The 17714-nt window shown below is 37.5% G+C and overlaps 1 protein-coding gene across 1 annotated transcript; it reads right to left on the bottom strand.

Moving 5' to 3' along the window:
• Positions 1-68: 68 nt before the first annotated feature.
• On the bottom strand, positions 69-8032 carry LOC136254615 (uncharacterized). The gene is made up of 2 exons (XM_066047359.1): positions 7507-8032; positions 69-980 (listed from the first exon to the last, which is right to left on the bottom strand). Exons 1-2 carry the CDS (start codon positions 8000-8002, stop codon positions 259-261), a joined length of 1218 nt encoding a protein of 405 aa, XP_065903431.1. The 5' UTR covers positions 8003-8032; the 3' UTR covers positions 69-258.
• Between the last annotated feature and the right edge of the window lie 9682 nt (positions 8033-17714).

Below are 17714 nucleotides of genomic sequence, written 5' to 3'. Positions count from 1 at the left end.
TGGAACACCCCATAAGGGTGTAACTGAACACCTGTGGGGAGCCCAGTTGTAACGGCAGATATAACACCCCAAAAGGTGTTTATGTAATAACCCATTTTTTTACAATGTACAGTATTATCTGCAGCTGTGCATATTTTTACCATTATATATACGTGTATGTATATACAAATAAATGCAAATAAATAATTTACATGTGCACTTTCATGTATGTACAGCTATCTGTCCAAATAGCTACATGGTATTTGGTTGCTGAATAAGTTAGTAGTAACCTGGAGAAAATTTTCTCATTTTTTGTTTAATCTCATCTGAAGGTTCATCACCAAAAGCACTACACACAACATGACCAAAAATTGCAACATCAATTGTTCCAGTGGCCACCTGAGCTTTAAACAATGCAACTAATTCTTCAGGGACAAGAACATAGTGCCATGCATTTCTCCCTCTGTCTTTTCCCCTTACTAAAAAAGTTCGTGCACCTGGCATGAATTCTGAAGTAACAACATCTTGCCATTGCCACTGATACTTAGCTGGTATATTAGGTATCCGGCATGGAGCTTTGCTTCCCTGAAGTTGATAACACATAATTTGGGTAAAGTCACATCCATAAGCAGTTTGTGTCTCAGATAGTTTGCCACATGTAGAAAATGTGATATTCCCATCAACTTCGTCAAATCTGATTGAATGTTTTGAAAAACACCCATCAGCAGCTTTTTGATCAGGTTCACATGAAGCAGCAATCTTGAATAATATGCCTTGTTCCCTAGCTTGGTGACCACATGCTCCAATACCCAAATCATCCAAATATTTGGCAAGCTTTACTACCCACTGACCAGAGTAGCAGCAATCAGTGAATATGTATAGCAGCTTTCCACGGAAATAATCAAAATACAGTGATATGATTTCTTGGAAGCTAATGGTGCCATCTTTGAAGCACCAATTTCCTGTTCCAACCTCTCCATGGCCAGTATAGTATATGAGTGCTGTAAAATTTATATCACATTTGTTAGTATCATGCATGAACCATGGTAGTGGTTCATAATAGAGATCACCTATGTTTTTGGCCAAAATCCTAATAGAACACACACCTAAATACCACCTTGGAAAGCTCCCCCAAACCACAAAAGAAGCCTTAGAAGTTGATTTGGAAGACATTTAGGTCAACTAGAAAATATGAAGTCAAAAGGAATGAATAAAAGTACTTTATAGCAGTCAGTTTATCATACAGTACAGTAGTGTATATTAGGGATCGTGGAGATTTGGGTTTTCCTAGCCAAAACATTCACCCAAAAACCAGCTTCAGTCACAACTCCATCCTGGCACCTTAACAGTATTGGTTAGGTGTAACCAAGCCCAAAAGTGTCTTCAGTACAATCCTAAAGGCTTCCAATAAAATGTTATGAATTTTAAAAAAAATTATTCAATGGAATTTTCTACTGACTAACTGCCTGCCTGCCTGATTCCTTCAGGCAAGCGCAGCTAACAAACGTAACTCGATAACGGCTAAGGCTATGAGCTTCAGTGATTTTTTTTGTCCCGAGACGTGCCTTTTGGCATACTGCAGTACGTACAATGCACGCATCATGGACTTACCTTTGTTCTTCTTTGTGTCCCATTTCTTTTCGCTGACAGCCCAAGGTGTTGATTCGAGGTAGCGCGATGCATGGCTTCCCCTACAGAACATTTGTAAATGGGAATCGTGCGTATTTTCCATGGTGACTGGACTGATTGCAGAGACGATTTTCTAACACTGTTCTTTATTTGTAGGCTGTGCCTAGAGTCACGGCAATCACGTGAATAAAAAAAAACTTAGACAAAAACCTAAGAAAATGAAAAAAAAACCTGGCTAAAGCGAGGATTGAACCCTGGATGTCCCATACTCTAGCTCAGTGCTCTACCACTGTATCACTGCAGCTCCAGCTACCTTACTCCCTTAGTTTGTACCTTATATATGTCATTCATGAAGAAGCCTATATAAATAACACCAGTAAAGAAGAAACTAAACCTGAACTCTTACCTAACCCTAACTCTAAAGTACAAGGCGCATCCCCTAAAGTCGAATGCTCGGGGCATACTACCAGGCGCGTCCCCTAAAGTTGAATGCTCGGGGAATACTACTAGGTGCGTGCCCTAAAGTCAAATACTTGGGGAATACTAGACTCCTGCCAACCCTTGCTCGCCTCAAACTCAACAAAAACTTACCTTCATACAAACACTGTGTGAATTCTGGGTGACTGCACTGTGACTTTAGCAGCAAAATGTCCAGTCATGGTGCCGTGACTCTAGGCACAGCGTTATTTGTAATGCTGTGTAACAGGCTGAACATAGCTGAAAGCGAAGCGTAATGGCCGCTGCGTCGAGGTAGTAATTTGGATAGTTGGGGGCGTGCGGATTGTCGTATTTTCATGGTGACTGGATTGTTGCAGAGGCACTTCTTCTGCTGTTTTTCATCTGTAGTGCTGTGTAATGGGCTGAATGTAGCTGAAAGCAAAGCGTAATGGCCACTGCACTTTCAAAGCAGTTTCAATAGCTGGGGCACACACTCAGACGAAAACATTAATTCTGGTGCCATCCTTTCTTCTGATGCAATATGCGTGGATTCACCAGTCATAACAATGTTACCGTGGCGAAAAAAGTGAACACACAAGTTTAAGGAAAAATTAGAAATTTTAAGTTCGATTAGGGATCATAGAAAAAAGTACGGAAACAAGAGAAGTCGCTTACACCTGCAGATAGCTATACTATAGTGAACATTTATTCCCTAATTTAGTCTTAGTATTGGGTATAGACTGAATTAGGGATTAATTGTTCACTAGTATATCTGCAGGTGTAGGCAACCTCCCTTGTTTCCGTACTTTTTTCCTATAATCCCTAATCAAACTTAAAATTTCAAATTTTTCCTTAAACTTGTGCTATAGTACTTTCCAAAGTTTCTGAAGCTGTGGAAACAGCAGTGCATACTCTTTAACAATAATTATTCGTTAAAACAAATAATGAAGAGTCACGGTGAGACTGTATCTTATTTTTCATAGCTGATTGGGTAGGATTGAAGAACAGTTACATGTGCTTTACCTATACCATTGGCTATGCAGGTATGCATGCACCTGAAACCTCCACAGTGATGTAAAATTTTGCTATCCAAATTAATTTTCACAATCTAGCTTTTAAAGTTTCGATTAATAACATTTCTCTACTTGCATGGATTTCATCATTGAAATTTCACCATTTCTGTATTTCTTTCCCTGGGACATTATTTTACAATGTTAGTTACTGTATAGTTTTAAATTAAAGGTGTTGACAACTTGACTTTAAATTTGTTTGATGAAGTGAATAGCTTTAGCCTTCTCACAGGTCCCTAGTGTGATAGCATTCACAGATAAAACCATTGCTGGCGAGAATTCGATGTTTAAGTACAGGTTGAATGCAGAGAAAATCTCAGATCCCGGTTGTTGTGGCTCCTTTGGCACATGCCTAAACTACATGTTGCTGGGGATCAAGTCATCACTGTGTCTGGGATATTTTTCTGCATTCTTCAATGTTTTAGTTACATGTTTATGACTTCCTGTATTCACAGGCTTTAGCCTTCTCTCAGGTCCCTAGTGGGATAGCATTCACAGATAGCTCACTCCACTCTGAAGTTATAACCATTTATATTAGTGACAAAATTCTTGGAATTTATTTACCTGGTATAAATTACCAATGGGCAAGTAACCTTATACACTTTCATGAAGGGGCTAAAAAAAGGGGGCTAGTTGTGGCTAAAAAGCTAGTTGTAAATGACTTTTGGGTAGTTGTAAATGGTAATTTGGCTATATAGTTGTAAAAGTCAGACTAAATAGCAAGCTGCACCACAGAAAAGAATAAAGTCAAAAATTACATACATGTGCTGTGCATGTTTACAGGGATTTGACTAAAAGTACCTCAAGATCCAGTCTTGAGATTGCCATTTTCAAAAATTTTCTGCTTATGGTCACTAATTATAAAATTGCAGCTTATAGTTATGGTCATTTTCACAGTTCACTATTGATATGAAAAAATTGCCTTAAAATCTTATAAAACAATAAAGAATTGACTTGTACATCACTGTAAGTTTGTTTGCTATTTCCTAGTTTCAGATCTCAGTCACTTTTATCTCAAATTGCTTCCAGATTCAGTCTCACCACAATTATGTTTCAACTGTATGCTCCCGCACTCCCCTGAAATCCCTTCAATCATTCCCTTCAGTGACATTTTGTTACACAACAATCGTGACAACACAGAGTATAAAATACAAAATATATAATTCAAACACAAAGAAAATTTTGTTTATATGTACTACTACTACCCTCCCTTGGGCTAGTTGTAAAAAATAGTTTTTTTAGCCACTGTTTTCATGGCTGATATAAATGACCATAACTTTTAAACAAAATCACCTATTAACTTCAAATAAAACCAAGTTGTTACTTTAAGCAAGACTATTAATTTAAAATCATGTTTAAACCATGTGCCTCAAGGGAGAAAAAGGATAATGGGTGAATTTTCAATACACAGATGGCTACAAATCTTTTGTGGAACTACATCACAAAAATGTTATAAGGAATGAAATTTGTGTGGATTGTAACAAATATGATGCATTTTTCACACTATGCAACTCTACTAATACTGTCAGGAATTGACTCTAATTAGTTATAGTGACTGTTAGTAGTTATTATTGTTATGATGTAATGTATCACATGTGTGCAGTTAGAGTTCAGAGATAAGTTAACATGGTGTCAGTGTAGTATCCACGAGCATTGGCTTGATCTCACTGCGTGTCCACTCTCAAGCCTTATACTCATCACCACTCCCTCTACAAATACAAGGGTAATGGTTATAGCTTTGTTTTTCAAACAAATTCCTTCAGCCGAGCAAAATTTCATAATTTGAGGTCGAGACAAACCTTTTACCTGATGGCTTACAGATAATGTTGTATACCTAGTGGTCATCGCATGATTATGGCTTTATTACCTGTTACACTCCACAAATTTAATTAATTAAATCCAAAATTTCTTGAATGTGCCCACACATTGAGCATGTAAGAGAATATCTCTTACAATAAAAATATAGAATAATCCTATATAAGGTCATGAAGGAAGTTTTTCACATATATCTATATATAATGGTAATAATAGAGATGAGAATCCCTACAAATTCTACTAAATTACATGGTTTGATTAACAATGTACATGTTTTGTGTTGCTGGTACTATTACATTACCCAGATGAAATTTCATGTCATAATTAAAGTTATGGTGATTTAATTTCTTGCATTCTAACACATTAGTGCACAGACCCTACATGTTGTATCCTCCACTTGGGGCTGGTGACAATGCAGGAAGCTTAGTAGGGCCTCTTTCAGATTACAAATCTATTCATATGTTTATCATGAAAAGTTAACTACATTCATACTTCCTTCTTTGCAGCCAAATATTTTAACATTTGTATGTTCTCCCTTTATGTATAAAAAGCCTTAAATTCACTCCATATCACTTATGTAAATTATTGTAGCAACAATCCACAATCTTTAATTTGGAACGGGACACAAAGAAGGAAGGTAAGTACATAATACGTACATGCATTCTACTTATACAGTGTATGCCAAAAGCATGTGCCAGACCAAAACGATAGAAAAAAAATTGATAGCACCTGATTTATGTTTGTTTGAAGGCATCTGTTAGCTTATAGTTATAAACTATTCTGTTAAATTAATTTCCATAGTAACTTGTTGGAAGCAATTTACACCATTGTGTAGGCATTTGGGCTTCATTATGCCTAACTAATTATGCAAAGTCATCATGAAGGAAAGGTTAAATTAGTTTCTGATAGACATTATTAGGAGCAAAACACTATTCTTGGTCTGAGCTATATCCTACTGTTGATAATACATCAAATAAACAATAAAATAAATTGAGGCATTACATAATAGAGTTTAAATTATATTATTTGCTTGTACAGTTCCCAATTTTTAGTTTTACTTCAGTTAGGGGCATTATTTTGCATAATAGTATACAGAGCTATATATAATTATAGTGAGCATGTCTGAAATCATAATTCTAATTACTGTAACTGTAGAAAGAAGCATAGTACAAAATAAATTTAGATAATTCTTTACGTTGATTTATTATGCGAGTAAGTAAATATGTAGCTATATGTTTGTAAAGATAAATATTTTTCTCCTTTCTCCACCTTTTCAAACATACTTTATGTAACAACTTTAAACAGACTGTAGGACCAGGTGTCCTATACAGACCTTCAGCACTTGTGCTGTAAAACCTTAATAAATAAATAAATTATATAGATATTTAAACATAATGAACACATGCAGCCATGGACATACTACCTACATATTGACATCTTAGCACTATATAAAGGAAAATAATTATTGTAGACATAGATATAGTCTACAAAACATGCTTGTATACCTCTTGGAGTACACAAAAGGGCCCAAGGATCTAACAGTGAAAGATTCAGCAATACTCAAGTTACACTACACTTATACCTAAAGGCTGAAGGCATACAGTTATGAGGTTAGCTAGTCAGTAGAAAATTTCATTCTGTATTTGAAATTGATCAGAAAGTTCCTTGAGTCACTTTCAAGCCACATTGTTTTGGGATTGATTGTTGTGTACTATACCCACTAACACTAGTATAATTATACTAATTTGTCACTATGCTGATTTCTGGTCGTAAATCTTTTTTAGTAAGACCTAGCTACAGTACTTTGTTGATATTTGAATTTTCCTGCTTTACATTTGCATGCAGCAGTAAGGTCATCATGATAATCAAATGGGCAGATGAGCTTGAGTTCTTCACTACTATAAATAACAATGTGTCAGGCCGGTATAATATGGGCAAAGCTATTATTAATAGTTAAGCATGCATGCTGAAGCCTTTAGAAGAAGGATGCATGCATGATAGCAAAGTTTTGTTTTCTGATGACATTCCTTTTCTGTAGCAGCTTTATTAACATGTATATAGATCAGTATGCCATGCATTCCTTGCAATGTTTATATTACACAGTATAATCAATAATCTTTGTTGTAGCTACAAAATATGTAGCTATCATTGTCCTCAGCTACTGTATAGCTACATGTAGCTAAGCCACCAGCAACTTAATTGTAAGGATATAGTAAGTAATACATATGATATAGCTACACTGTTAAAAATAAAGAGTAACCACCACTCTGAGAGTTCCCAGTGTAGGGAGGATTTAACACCCCATGGAGAGTAACCAACACTCTGAAGAGAATAACCATTACTCTGAAGAGTAAGCGACACCACCTTCAGAGCATGTGTTACTCCCCAGTTACTCCTTTAGAGTAATGGTTACTCTCCAGGGGTGTTAAATCCTCCCTACACTGGGAACTCCTTGAGAGTTGTGGTTACTCTTCATTTTAACAGTGTACTTATGCGTAGCGAGATGCGTAGCTAACACATGCAGCTGTAGTGCACCATAGATTATATATTCCCTACAATTATTTTATGAACTGACCTCCATCCTTTGAACATTCTTTGAACAATTTCTCGATGCGGTCAAGGTAAAACCTTTTGCTTTCCTGCGGATAATCCGTTAAGGTACATACCAGTTCCTTATTTTTATCCTTGCGTATCATGTCTTGCAATCGCAGAGTATCTTCCTTCACTCCTGGTAGAAAGTCGTGTGTGACAGGCCCTGCTCCTTCAAGAGGCCGTTTGTCTTTAGGAGAACATTTTATACCTTCAGCGTGTGTGTCACCAAAAGACCCGATTATCATGCACTGCAAGTTGGGTGTTAAACTACTGCATCTTGACGCCCCAGGGCTGGTCGAGTCTGTAGCAACTGATGTTGAAGCAGTACGAATAGCAGCAGTCGATGCATTCAGCGTAGAAGTAGCACTTTGGAGGACACTTGACATAGCGTTGCAGTAATCTGACATTAGCCTGCGCACCGGTGCTCTTTGGAAGGCGTTTGAAACAGCGACCCAAAAATTGTCCATCCGTGAATCCATCTGGGCACAACGAGAAATACACTAGCTAGTAGCTGCAGAATTTTAAAACTGCCAGGCGGTCTGCAGAGGCTGTTATATATCCAAGATCAGGTAGTCATATTCATCGATAGATACATAATAAAAGTGTGCGTCAGGTACTTATATATAGCCCATACAAGAAATCCCTAGAGTGTAATAGCTATGCCAACTTCCGTTTGAATAACCGGTAATTGGAGTAAGCGGATGTCACATGCATTCATGGAAGGTACTAGCTTCTGGCCGAGTCGTGTGATTTTTGGAGTACTGTAACAGTTACTGTAGCTAGCTATTCTTCTAAATTTTATATAGGATTTCCAACTCAAAATAGGAAGGTGCTTCCTTTTGTTGTTTCTGGTGATTTCACACAGACTGACCTTTAAGATAAAGCAAACAAGTGCTAATTTATTATTGGATTGCTTGTAGCATTGAGTATCAGCATAAATGTAACACACAAAAACATAGTCACATGACCAAAATATCATATTAGTTAAATTTGACAGCTTATTAGAAAATCATTGTATTGTAGGGTGACCGAAGTCACAATTAGTGTATTTTCTTGCCTTATAATGAAGACTTCTACATCTTTTAGTGTTATAGCACATCCTTTATAGCCACAATGAAATTGTTGTAAAGTGACCACTTTTTGGGTATTTACAATTAAAACAGCACTGACATTGCAAGTATTAGACAGTTTAATAATATATTAGCACTTCTTTGTTTTATCTTAAGGTCAGCCTGCATAAAAGTATCAGGAACAATAAAAAAAGGCTGAGGAATCCTCTTATTTTGCAGTGGAAATCCTATATATAAAATTGTGCTGATAGCGACTGCTGCAAACATTCCAACAACAAATTAGCACTTATTTGCTTTAACTTGAAGGTAAATCTGTGTGAAAATCCCCAGAAACAACAAAATGAAGCACCTTCCTATTTTGAGTGGAAACCCTATTTTATAGCTAGCTATATATCGCTATAAATGATTTGGGAAGACAGGGAAATTTTCTAAAGTAGCTATATGTACTTAGAACAAGCCAGGGGCAGTGGAACAGGCCAAAGAGTGAGGGGGCCAGGCCAGCTGTAAGTTGAAGACAAAAAAAGAAAAAAAAAAGGTCACAGCCTGCTGAAAATAGCTGCTCTCCACTGATTATATCTCCTTATTTATAACTACACATACGTAACATTGTAACTTGCTACACTGCTTCTCTGAATATTATGACTGCTCTATTAGAGTATCCAGATCCTGACGGTTCTATTATAGAATATCTAGATCTTCTCTTGCAAACAGTGTCGATCCCAAAAGTGGGGGGCCATACCCCCCGCGTCTCCACCGCCTATGGAACAAGCCAACATTGGTTTCCACACTATTTATAGCCCCTGAGATGATGCAAGCTCAGGTACCTTCAATCAATTACCTGGCCAAATAACTTAGACACTCACTTAATACAAATTTTAAATGATGATAATAACAAGTAGTTCCTCTACGATTAAGTGTGATTCCGCCTGTTACCACACCCTGTAAGAGTATTAAAGTGCATTAAATATGTATTAGTTACTATTTGATTTGGTTTAAAGATTATGTATCTAGGCTATTATATATAGACTGTGAAGCTAAATAATGCGTATTTATAAAAATAAAACAATAGGTAATTACTTTGCAGTGTCCAAGGCAGAGACTTCCGGCTCAGCTGTTATACTGGTCCTTTTGCTTTTGCATAGTTTATAAAAAACGAAGACTAAGAAGAATATGTTAATCTACAATAGAAAGTAGTTGTGTAATGAAACAAAAGGACAATAATAAATATAGGGGTTGATGTATTTGGCGGATCACGGATTAGTCTGGCGCGGCCGCCCCTTCGCTAACAGGAAGGGTCTGGAGACTCTAGCATAGTGTACTTGTGGGAATGGAATGTAATTAGTGGGAGAGACGTGGTTTTCCGTAATTAGATTGTACCATTATCGTTAGTCATTGCGATATTCATATCCAGTGGAACGCTAAAAAAAAACTCACCGCTTCTAACTTACAAGACTACTTAACGTACTCTTTCTCCTTTTCTAATATGACGTCCTTATTCCTTCACGGTAAGTCGTTCTAACTGGACAAGACTCGAGGCAAGAAAAACAGAAGCCATAGTTTGCCGCCTATCAAGTTAGGCAAAACGGATATCCACGTCACTAAATGAGCAGGCAAGCGATTTGATTGGACGCACCAGTTTTCGGTAAGTTCGCACAAGTACACAATGCTAGAGTCCCCAGACCCTTCCTGTTAGCGAAGGGGCGGCCGCGCCAGACTAATCACGGATCGACGGATTACGGATCGACTGATCACGTGATGAACATATTCCACTGCTCATTTGAGATGTTTATAAGAATTGTATCAGTATTGTAATATACTTGGTATAATAATCATTTTACTAATGATGACAAAACGCTGCACACTTCACTTCGTCACTAAAATGCCCACGTACCGTTCCAGATTTACGGATTTAGCTACGACCGTTTACGGTCATACGTATAGTTTTTTTTGTTTTTTTCCCGGGCTTGATGGACTGCCCTTGCCTACCACCCCCAGCACATAAATGGCCTGTGCTGGACAAACCGGGACTTTCTTAGTCCACGGCAAACTGAGACTCTGCCCGAATCAGCTCCACAATTGGGGGAATCCCCACAATTGGGGGAGACTACATAGTCATACGTATAGTACAACTATATAGTCTACTATCTGGCGCTGCATGTGTACATCGTTACTATTCGTTAGCCATGGCCTGATAGGCAGGTGTTTGAGGAGACTGGATTTTATCGAATTCTGAGTAAGTTAACTTGGCGAGCTGATTAGCTATTGACGATCTTCTTTATTAAGCGAAGATTCTGAACAGGAAAGCAGATCAATTCAGTGGTCTGATGGCTAGGGCACACTCTCCTCCCATGAGAAAAGAAGGTAAATTATAGAATGATCGTGGGACTACAGCTGCGGCATGGGCTGGCGGTGGGGACTATTCTACGGAACGGAAAGGAACGGAAAGGAATGATGGACTAAACCACGGAACGGAACGCTTTCTCAAACTGAAGCTTGCAACTTACCATTGCTGAAACTTCCCTTATAAGTTAGCAGTGGCATCTCCAGTGGGTGGTTAAACATAAGATAAAAAGAATTAACGGATCGATTGTGGGTTTTTGTTGGTTGTCATTAGTAACGAAGTATTAATTGTGGGATGAGCTGTATCAGTGATGTTCATCCATACGGAAGGGAACTTTATGTGAGCTGTTTTTCTTATTTAGACTTTACAAAACAGTCTGGGCCGGTCTTTCAAGTCATAAGTCAGTGTATAAATAAAGCAAGCAGGAAGATACTGGTAACAGGAAAGAGCCAGCTGAATTAAAACTTGAAGAACTTTGTGCAGTGTGTGAGGAGCAAATATTTTGGCAGACCGCAAGGAGGGTATATTCTGCAAACATCACTGAAGTGTATGCATGGAGTTATTTATATATTAACAGCTGGTGCAGTGGACTAATGCCGTATTCAATAGTGAGCTGATTTTATCTGTTGCACAATTCAAGGATGTGTCTGACTGCTAGCCTTGAATCAGGCTAAATGTCAAAACTCCAAGATCAGCCAAATCTCTATTATAAGCCGCATGTGAAACCATGCCCGTAGTAGCCACCAGGCAAACGTGATTTGGACCAGGATGTGTGTGTAATTTCAATGTATCTAGTCAGACCTGAAATGGAACACTTACATTAATTACATACCACCTAAGAATCCTAGGATTTCTTAAGTGTAACATTTCACATGCTTCACTTCAAACAAAACAGGTTAAATTTGTTCATCTATTTTCAAGTGATTCCCAGTCCAGGTGGTCCATGAAATTACAATGGGATCACATGTATTTGTTACAGTGCGGGCTGTCCTGTGTTGGATCTACTCTAGAGTTGAGATTTCAAGGTAGACTCACTACCAATTTACTGACACTAGTACTGTTGTAGCATGTTTAAGTGGAGGACAAATGAAATAGTAATGCTAGATTATTTATGTATACAAATTTTTCATAATGAAATTGATATCCCATTTTGATTTGTACTTCCACTTTGCAACATATTCAAGAGCAAGAAGCTACCACACTTAATCTCCAACAACTGTCATTAATTAACCAAGATCTCACTAGTCTGTAATTCACCTTACTGTAGTGATTTTATTGATTCATCTGTATGCTTTCTTCATTTCCTTTGAAGTTGTACCAAGAGTTCATAATAAGGTGGGGAGTGTCTAACTTGAATGCATTCACCAAACACCCTGCTTAAAGTAACACCTCGGCCTTATTTCAGAACAAAGGCTTTACCTTCTTCAGCAACTCTAATCAACAGTTTTCTATCCCCCAATAAAGGTGTTGATTTGATTAAAGGTGAACTTTACACAGGGTGTTTGTACAGGCCATACTGAGAGTTAGACACTCTCCCCCATACAAATCAGTATTACGAACTCTTGGTTGTACAGTATAGGTAAACAAAGATAAGTTTCTCTCCCATCTTATTCTAGGATTTCTATTGACAAGGAAAATTCAATTATTTGTATACAGGCTCAAAATTGAGAAAATATAAAGAAAGTGAATTAATATTATACAGTCAGTTTGCTTTTGGATATTTAATGTCTCCAACCACAACAAAAATTCGATGAATCCATGCATCTCATCACTGGTCGTCTGAACACTCTGAAAGTGATACCTCACTCAATCAACCATATATTCTGTTTATTAGACTGAATAAAGTCATGATTACCTAAACAATCACTTAATTAATGTTTTATAATTATCCTATTCCATTTTCCTGGAGGTTCCACTGATAAAATGCAATTTCAGCAATGATCAAGTTGATTCAGAAAGCACTCCATTCTGTAAAATAGACCCCATCCAGAATTCAACTCAGTACTCAGGCTGAGATATCTGACAATAGTCCACTACTCTGTTAATGAATCACTGATGTTCACACAATATAGCCTCCTAGAGGTATCTGAATGTTTGCTCCTCACACACTGCACAAAATTCCTTTAGATTCTACTTAGACTGAGTTGATTCAGCTTGTCACCATACTTTTTTCCTTTGTAGTGTAGCTATACACATACTGATTTATGCCGATTAGAAAGGCTGGGCCTCAGACTGTACATTCTAAAGTCAAGTAAGTAAAAATAACTCGCATACTAGTAAAAAAAAGTCATGCATTAAGTTCCCTACTTGATATATCCGAAGATGAAATCACTGAGTCAGCTATTCCCACAATTAGTACTTCGTTACTAATGACAACCAACAAGAACCCACAATCGATCCTTAAATTCGTTTTATCTTTCTTGGGGTACGTTTGATTAGCTGCTGGAAGTGCCACTGATAACTTGTACAGCAATGGTAAGCTGCAAGCTTCAATCTGAGAAAGCATTCCGTTCCGCAGTTTAGTCCATCATTCCGTTCCGTTCCGTTCCGTTCCGTTCCGTTCCGTAGAATAGTCCCCACCTGGGCTGGCTGTAATTAGTCTCACCTTCCCGACTAAATGACAAAGAAAAATAACAATGGTTCGTCGTCTTTACTTAGAATCTAAGAAGTTGGCTGCTAATGATGAACGCTTGCGCTATGATGAGCATCTGGGCACACTCTCTGTCCAGTGTAAACTGAAAGACTCTGTGTCTCTTGATTATCGTTGTGGAACCTGGAATAGACTCTTACTTGGATGCAACCCAGGCCATTTTTCTTTCATTCTTCGTGCTGCCTCTGACACTCTCCCCACAGCAGTTAATTTACGGAGGTGGAACATCCAATGCGGTGCAAAATGTACATTGTGTGGCAGTACCCAGCCTACCACTGCCCATGTTGTCGGTGGCTGTCCCAGTGCCTTGACACAGGGCCGCTGCACATATAGGCACAGCCAAGTTTTGGGCAGCTTGATCACTGAACTTTCTAAAGTTTTGGCTGATCAGTGTAGGATCTATGCTGACTTACCTGGATTTTGGGCAAGCGACTCTCCCCAGGCAACAATCCCGCCTTCTCTTCTTATTACTCCATACCGCCCTGATATTGTGATTCACAATCAGACACCTGTCCTTTGGACTCTGTTCGTCATCTCGAATCTACAAGAGACTGTAACCTTGGTAAGGAAGATTATCAGCTACACTTGGCTGAATTAGATCGACTCGGGATTGCTAGCTATTATGATACTATTATTATTTTATTATTAGTACTTTACAGTGACCAGCACTGAAGGTCTGACAGCAACATGTGCTGCAGCCTTAGGATTACCTAACCTATATAATTTCAAGGACTTAATAGACCTAGTGACTTGACTTACTGACTGATAAGGTGTAACAGAAAAGGGGCCAAAGTAAGGAAAAAATCCCCCCAATCCCAGGATTCGAACTGCAGGTCACCCAATGTCTAGTCGGGGCCACACTCAGTCTTCCTCCAGGAGGGATGGATTTTCTTCCTTAAACCTATACTAAAGTATTTATTATTAGCACTTTACAGTGACTAGCACTGAGGGTCTATACAATTGAGATGAGTGTACTAGGCCACTATCTACCAATTTCATTGTCATCTTTTATGAACTGTGTGAATTTCATTCAAAATGAGTTTACGATGACTAAATCTAGAAGTAAAAGGATCTTTGATTCAGCGGCAGCAATATCAATCTCTTCCTCTAGGAGGATATTTATGGCAAAGGACTGTCAAGAATGGTGGAGACTTGAACATTGTATTTGTATAATATAATTAATTTCTTTTTAATTGAGTGTATATGTACTGCTGCTTTTTGTTATCCTTGCCATGCCCACTTGTTGGGCTTATATTGCCCTATTTGTGGTAGCATGTATCCGAGGATATAATTATACTGTTACTGTGTTTTTCATCAATAAAACTGATGGTTTTCTCTCTCTGGCTGGATTAGGCTTTAATACTTCAGTTTGATCAAAGGTATACCCTGCATGAGGTTTACACAGTAATAATAATAATAAGGTAGTTGACCTATGTAATAATGAATTGTCGGCGGCTTTACCTTCAATTGTTACAGTGATCACGTAGCTAGCTAAATACAGGAACAGTGTGTTAGGCATTTAAAAAAAAAAATTGGGACGAAGTGATGTGTGCAGCGTTTCGTGAAATAATTATTATATCAAGTATATTTAATCATAGATTATATACTGACACAATGCTTATAAACATATCCAATGAGCAGTGGAGTGTGTTCATCACGCGATCCGTAATCCATCAGTCCGTGATCCGCCAAATACAGCAACCCTAATAAGTAGTGTGTCATGTGGCCATAAAAGCTGGCACGCCATACTGTGCATATGACAGTGCATATGACAGGAAGAAAATAGCAATTTTCATGCATACATGGCTGCAAGGCCCTTCTCCAAAGCATGCCATTTCTGTATTATATGTAAGTGTCCTCCAGGTAGGGTAGGCCACATAGCTGAATTTGCTCCTGCCATTCCCAAGATATGGATGGCTTGATTTTTCTTTGTCTTTAATAAGGGCCGAAGATGTTTCTACTCTATGCTATAAATGTGCAACTTGACTTCCTTGAAATTTTGAAGGACACATGAAGATATTCAGTTTGCTATGAATTTGATGAATATCCATGGTGTTATGAATGTTAAATTTTTATGACTACAAAATAAACTGCAAATGGGAAAAACTTGAAAATCTGTGTGAATATATTGTAGTAGTGCCTTTGATGGTTTGTAAAGCAAAGGAGTAACAACTACATAGTTACATACAAAAGCATTGATTGTGGGGTTGTGATGTTGTAATAGAACAGTCACTGTGGGGTAAACAAGTATTAAAAAATGTCAAAAACTAACGTTTGAATTAGGGGCCTTCACACCTAACACCCAGATTTTTAACCACCGAGTAGGCATGAGTTTACTATGCTTATGACATTGGTTTTAAACAGTGCACAAAAATCCCCTATTGTGCATTTATGAAAATGTTTAAAATTATATTATTGGCATAACTGCCATGACTATCCACTTCAATTAATTTCTACTTTATAAACCAAAATTGGAGCTTAAATCTGTTTAATAGTAAAACTTTGTCGTTTCACATATCTACTAATGGAAACTCTAGACTTTTTCTAGAACATTCTATGTATGATCTTCTATTAAAATGCCTCAAAAATGTGCACTCTATTAGAATAGTAAAAAAATATTAGTAAATGGTCAAATAAAACAATACAATTATAACTTCTGCAGTCTTCATTGTGTATTTAGATAATTAAGTAGAAATGTGGGTGAAACCCAACGCCAACTATGTGCTGGCTTTGGGGTGTACAAAAAGTACTGTAGCAAAATCCACACAAAAATAGTCAAGCCATGAAAAAAGTATGTGCAGCCTGGGTGAAAAAGCTGTTAAATCAAGGTCGTGACCAATTATAACAATATTGCAGCCATCTTTTGAAACTGCACATATTTTTCCACGGCTTAGCTGTTTTTGTGTGGATGATATGTATTACCAGTATGATAAGAATCACGGGGCCAATAAATGCCCAGATAGCACTTTTTCTTCAGATAACCAACATTTGTAAAAATATTATTGCAGTAGTCTTAAAATGATAGAAAAATAAAATATATAGTTATCAAGTGCATACCTATCATTAATGCCATACTACTCATGTGAGACAGCAGCTGATATGATAACAAGTACACAGAAAATTTTGGAATTTTCAATTAGAGTAACATCAATAAAAAGTACTGAAGCAAGCTGGAGTAGTGCATGATATTAAATCACAGTAAAACAATAAGAAGTGTTATATCCCTACTGTGCATTTCCATTATGGTATCTTGAGCACAGTAGGGATATAGCACTTCTTATTGTTTTACTGTGATTTAATATCATGTACTACTCCAGCTTGTTTCGTCAATGTGCTATGGTCCCTACTCTAGTTGAAAATTCTAAATTTTTCTGTGTACTTGTTCGTTAACTTTTTTGTAAACAATTATTATGACTTGGTGAACCCACGCATAATGGCACCGCATGACCCAATTATCGTCTGAAAAGTGAAGTATCCATTACGCTTTGTTGTCTGCTATTTCCAACCTGTTACACAGCTAGGCTTGCACCAATTATGCCAGCATAATTTCGAGCATAATTGGCTAGCAAAAGGATCAAGCATTATGCCAGCATAATAGGACAATTTCATGATTTTTAATTAAATGCGCAATGCGCGTGCCAAAAATACAGCAAAACATGGACACACTATACCTTAACACTGCATTTTGTATCAAGAAAATGTGCTATGTTATTATTTTTATTGTTTTTTGGCTGATGATTGAGATACTCTAATAGAGCAGTCACTTACTCTAATACAACAGTCAGGAAAACTGATATACTCTAATAACATAGCCAACTCTAGAACATAATCTTGATTTTGAAAGCATAATTTTGAGCATAATAGGCTGAATTTTTGAGCACTGCTCAAAAGCATAATAGGCTATTTTCAAAGCAAGATTGGCTCAAGCTTATACACAGCATTTCGGATCAAGAACTGTTCCAAAAGCACCTCTGCAATCCATACATACCGAAAGAAAGAAATGGTGCCATGCGCCCCAGTTATATCAATCATCGTCTGAAAAGTTAAGTATCCATTACACTTTGTTGTCGGCTATGTTCAACCCGTTACACAGCAGTATACGAATCAAGAACTAACCTCTGCAATCAAAG

This window comes from Dysidea avara, chromosome 4 (genome assembly GCF_963678975.1).
Source record: "Dysidea avara chromosome 4, odDysAvar1.4, whole genome shotgun sequence".
NCBI classification, from domain to species: domain Eukaryota; kingdom Metazoa; phylum Porifera; class Demospongiae; order Dictyoceratida; family Dysideidae; genus Dysidea; species Dysidea avara.
This window is presented reverse-complemented; position numbering and strand designations above follow the sequence as displayed.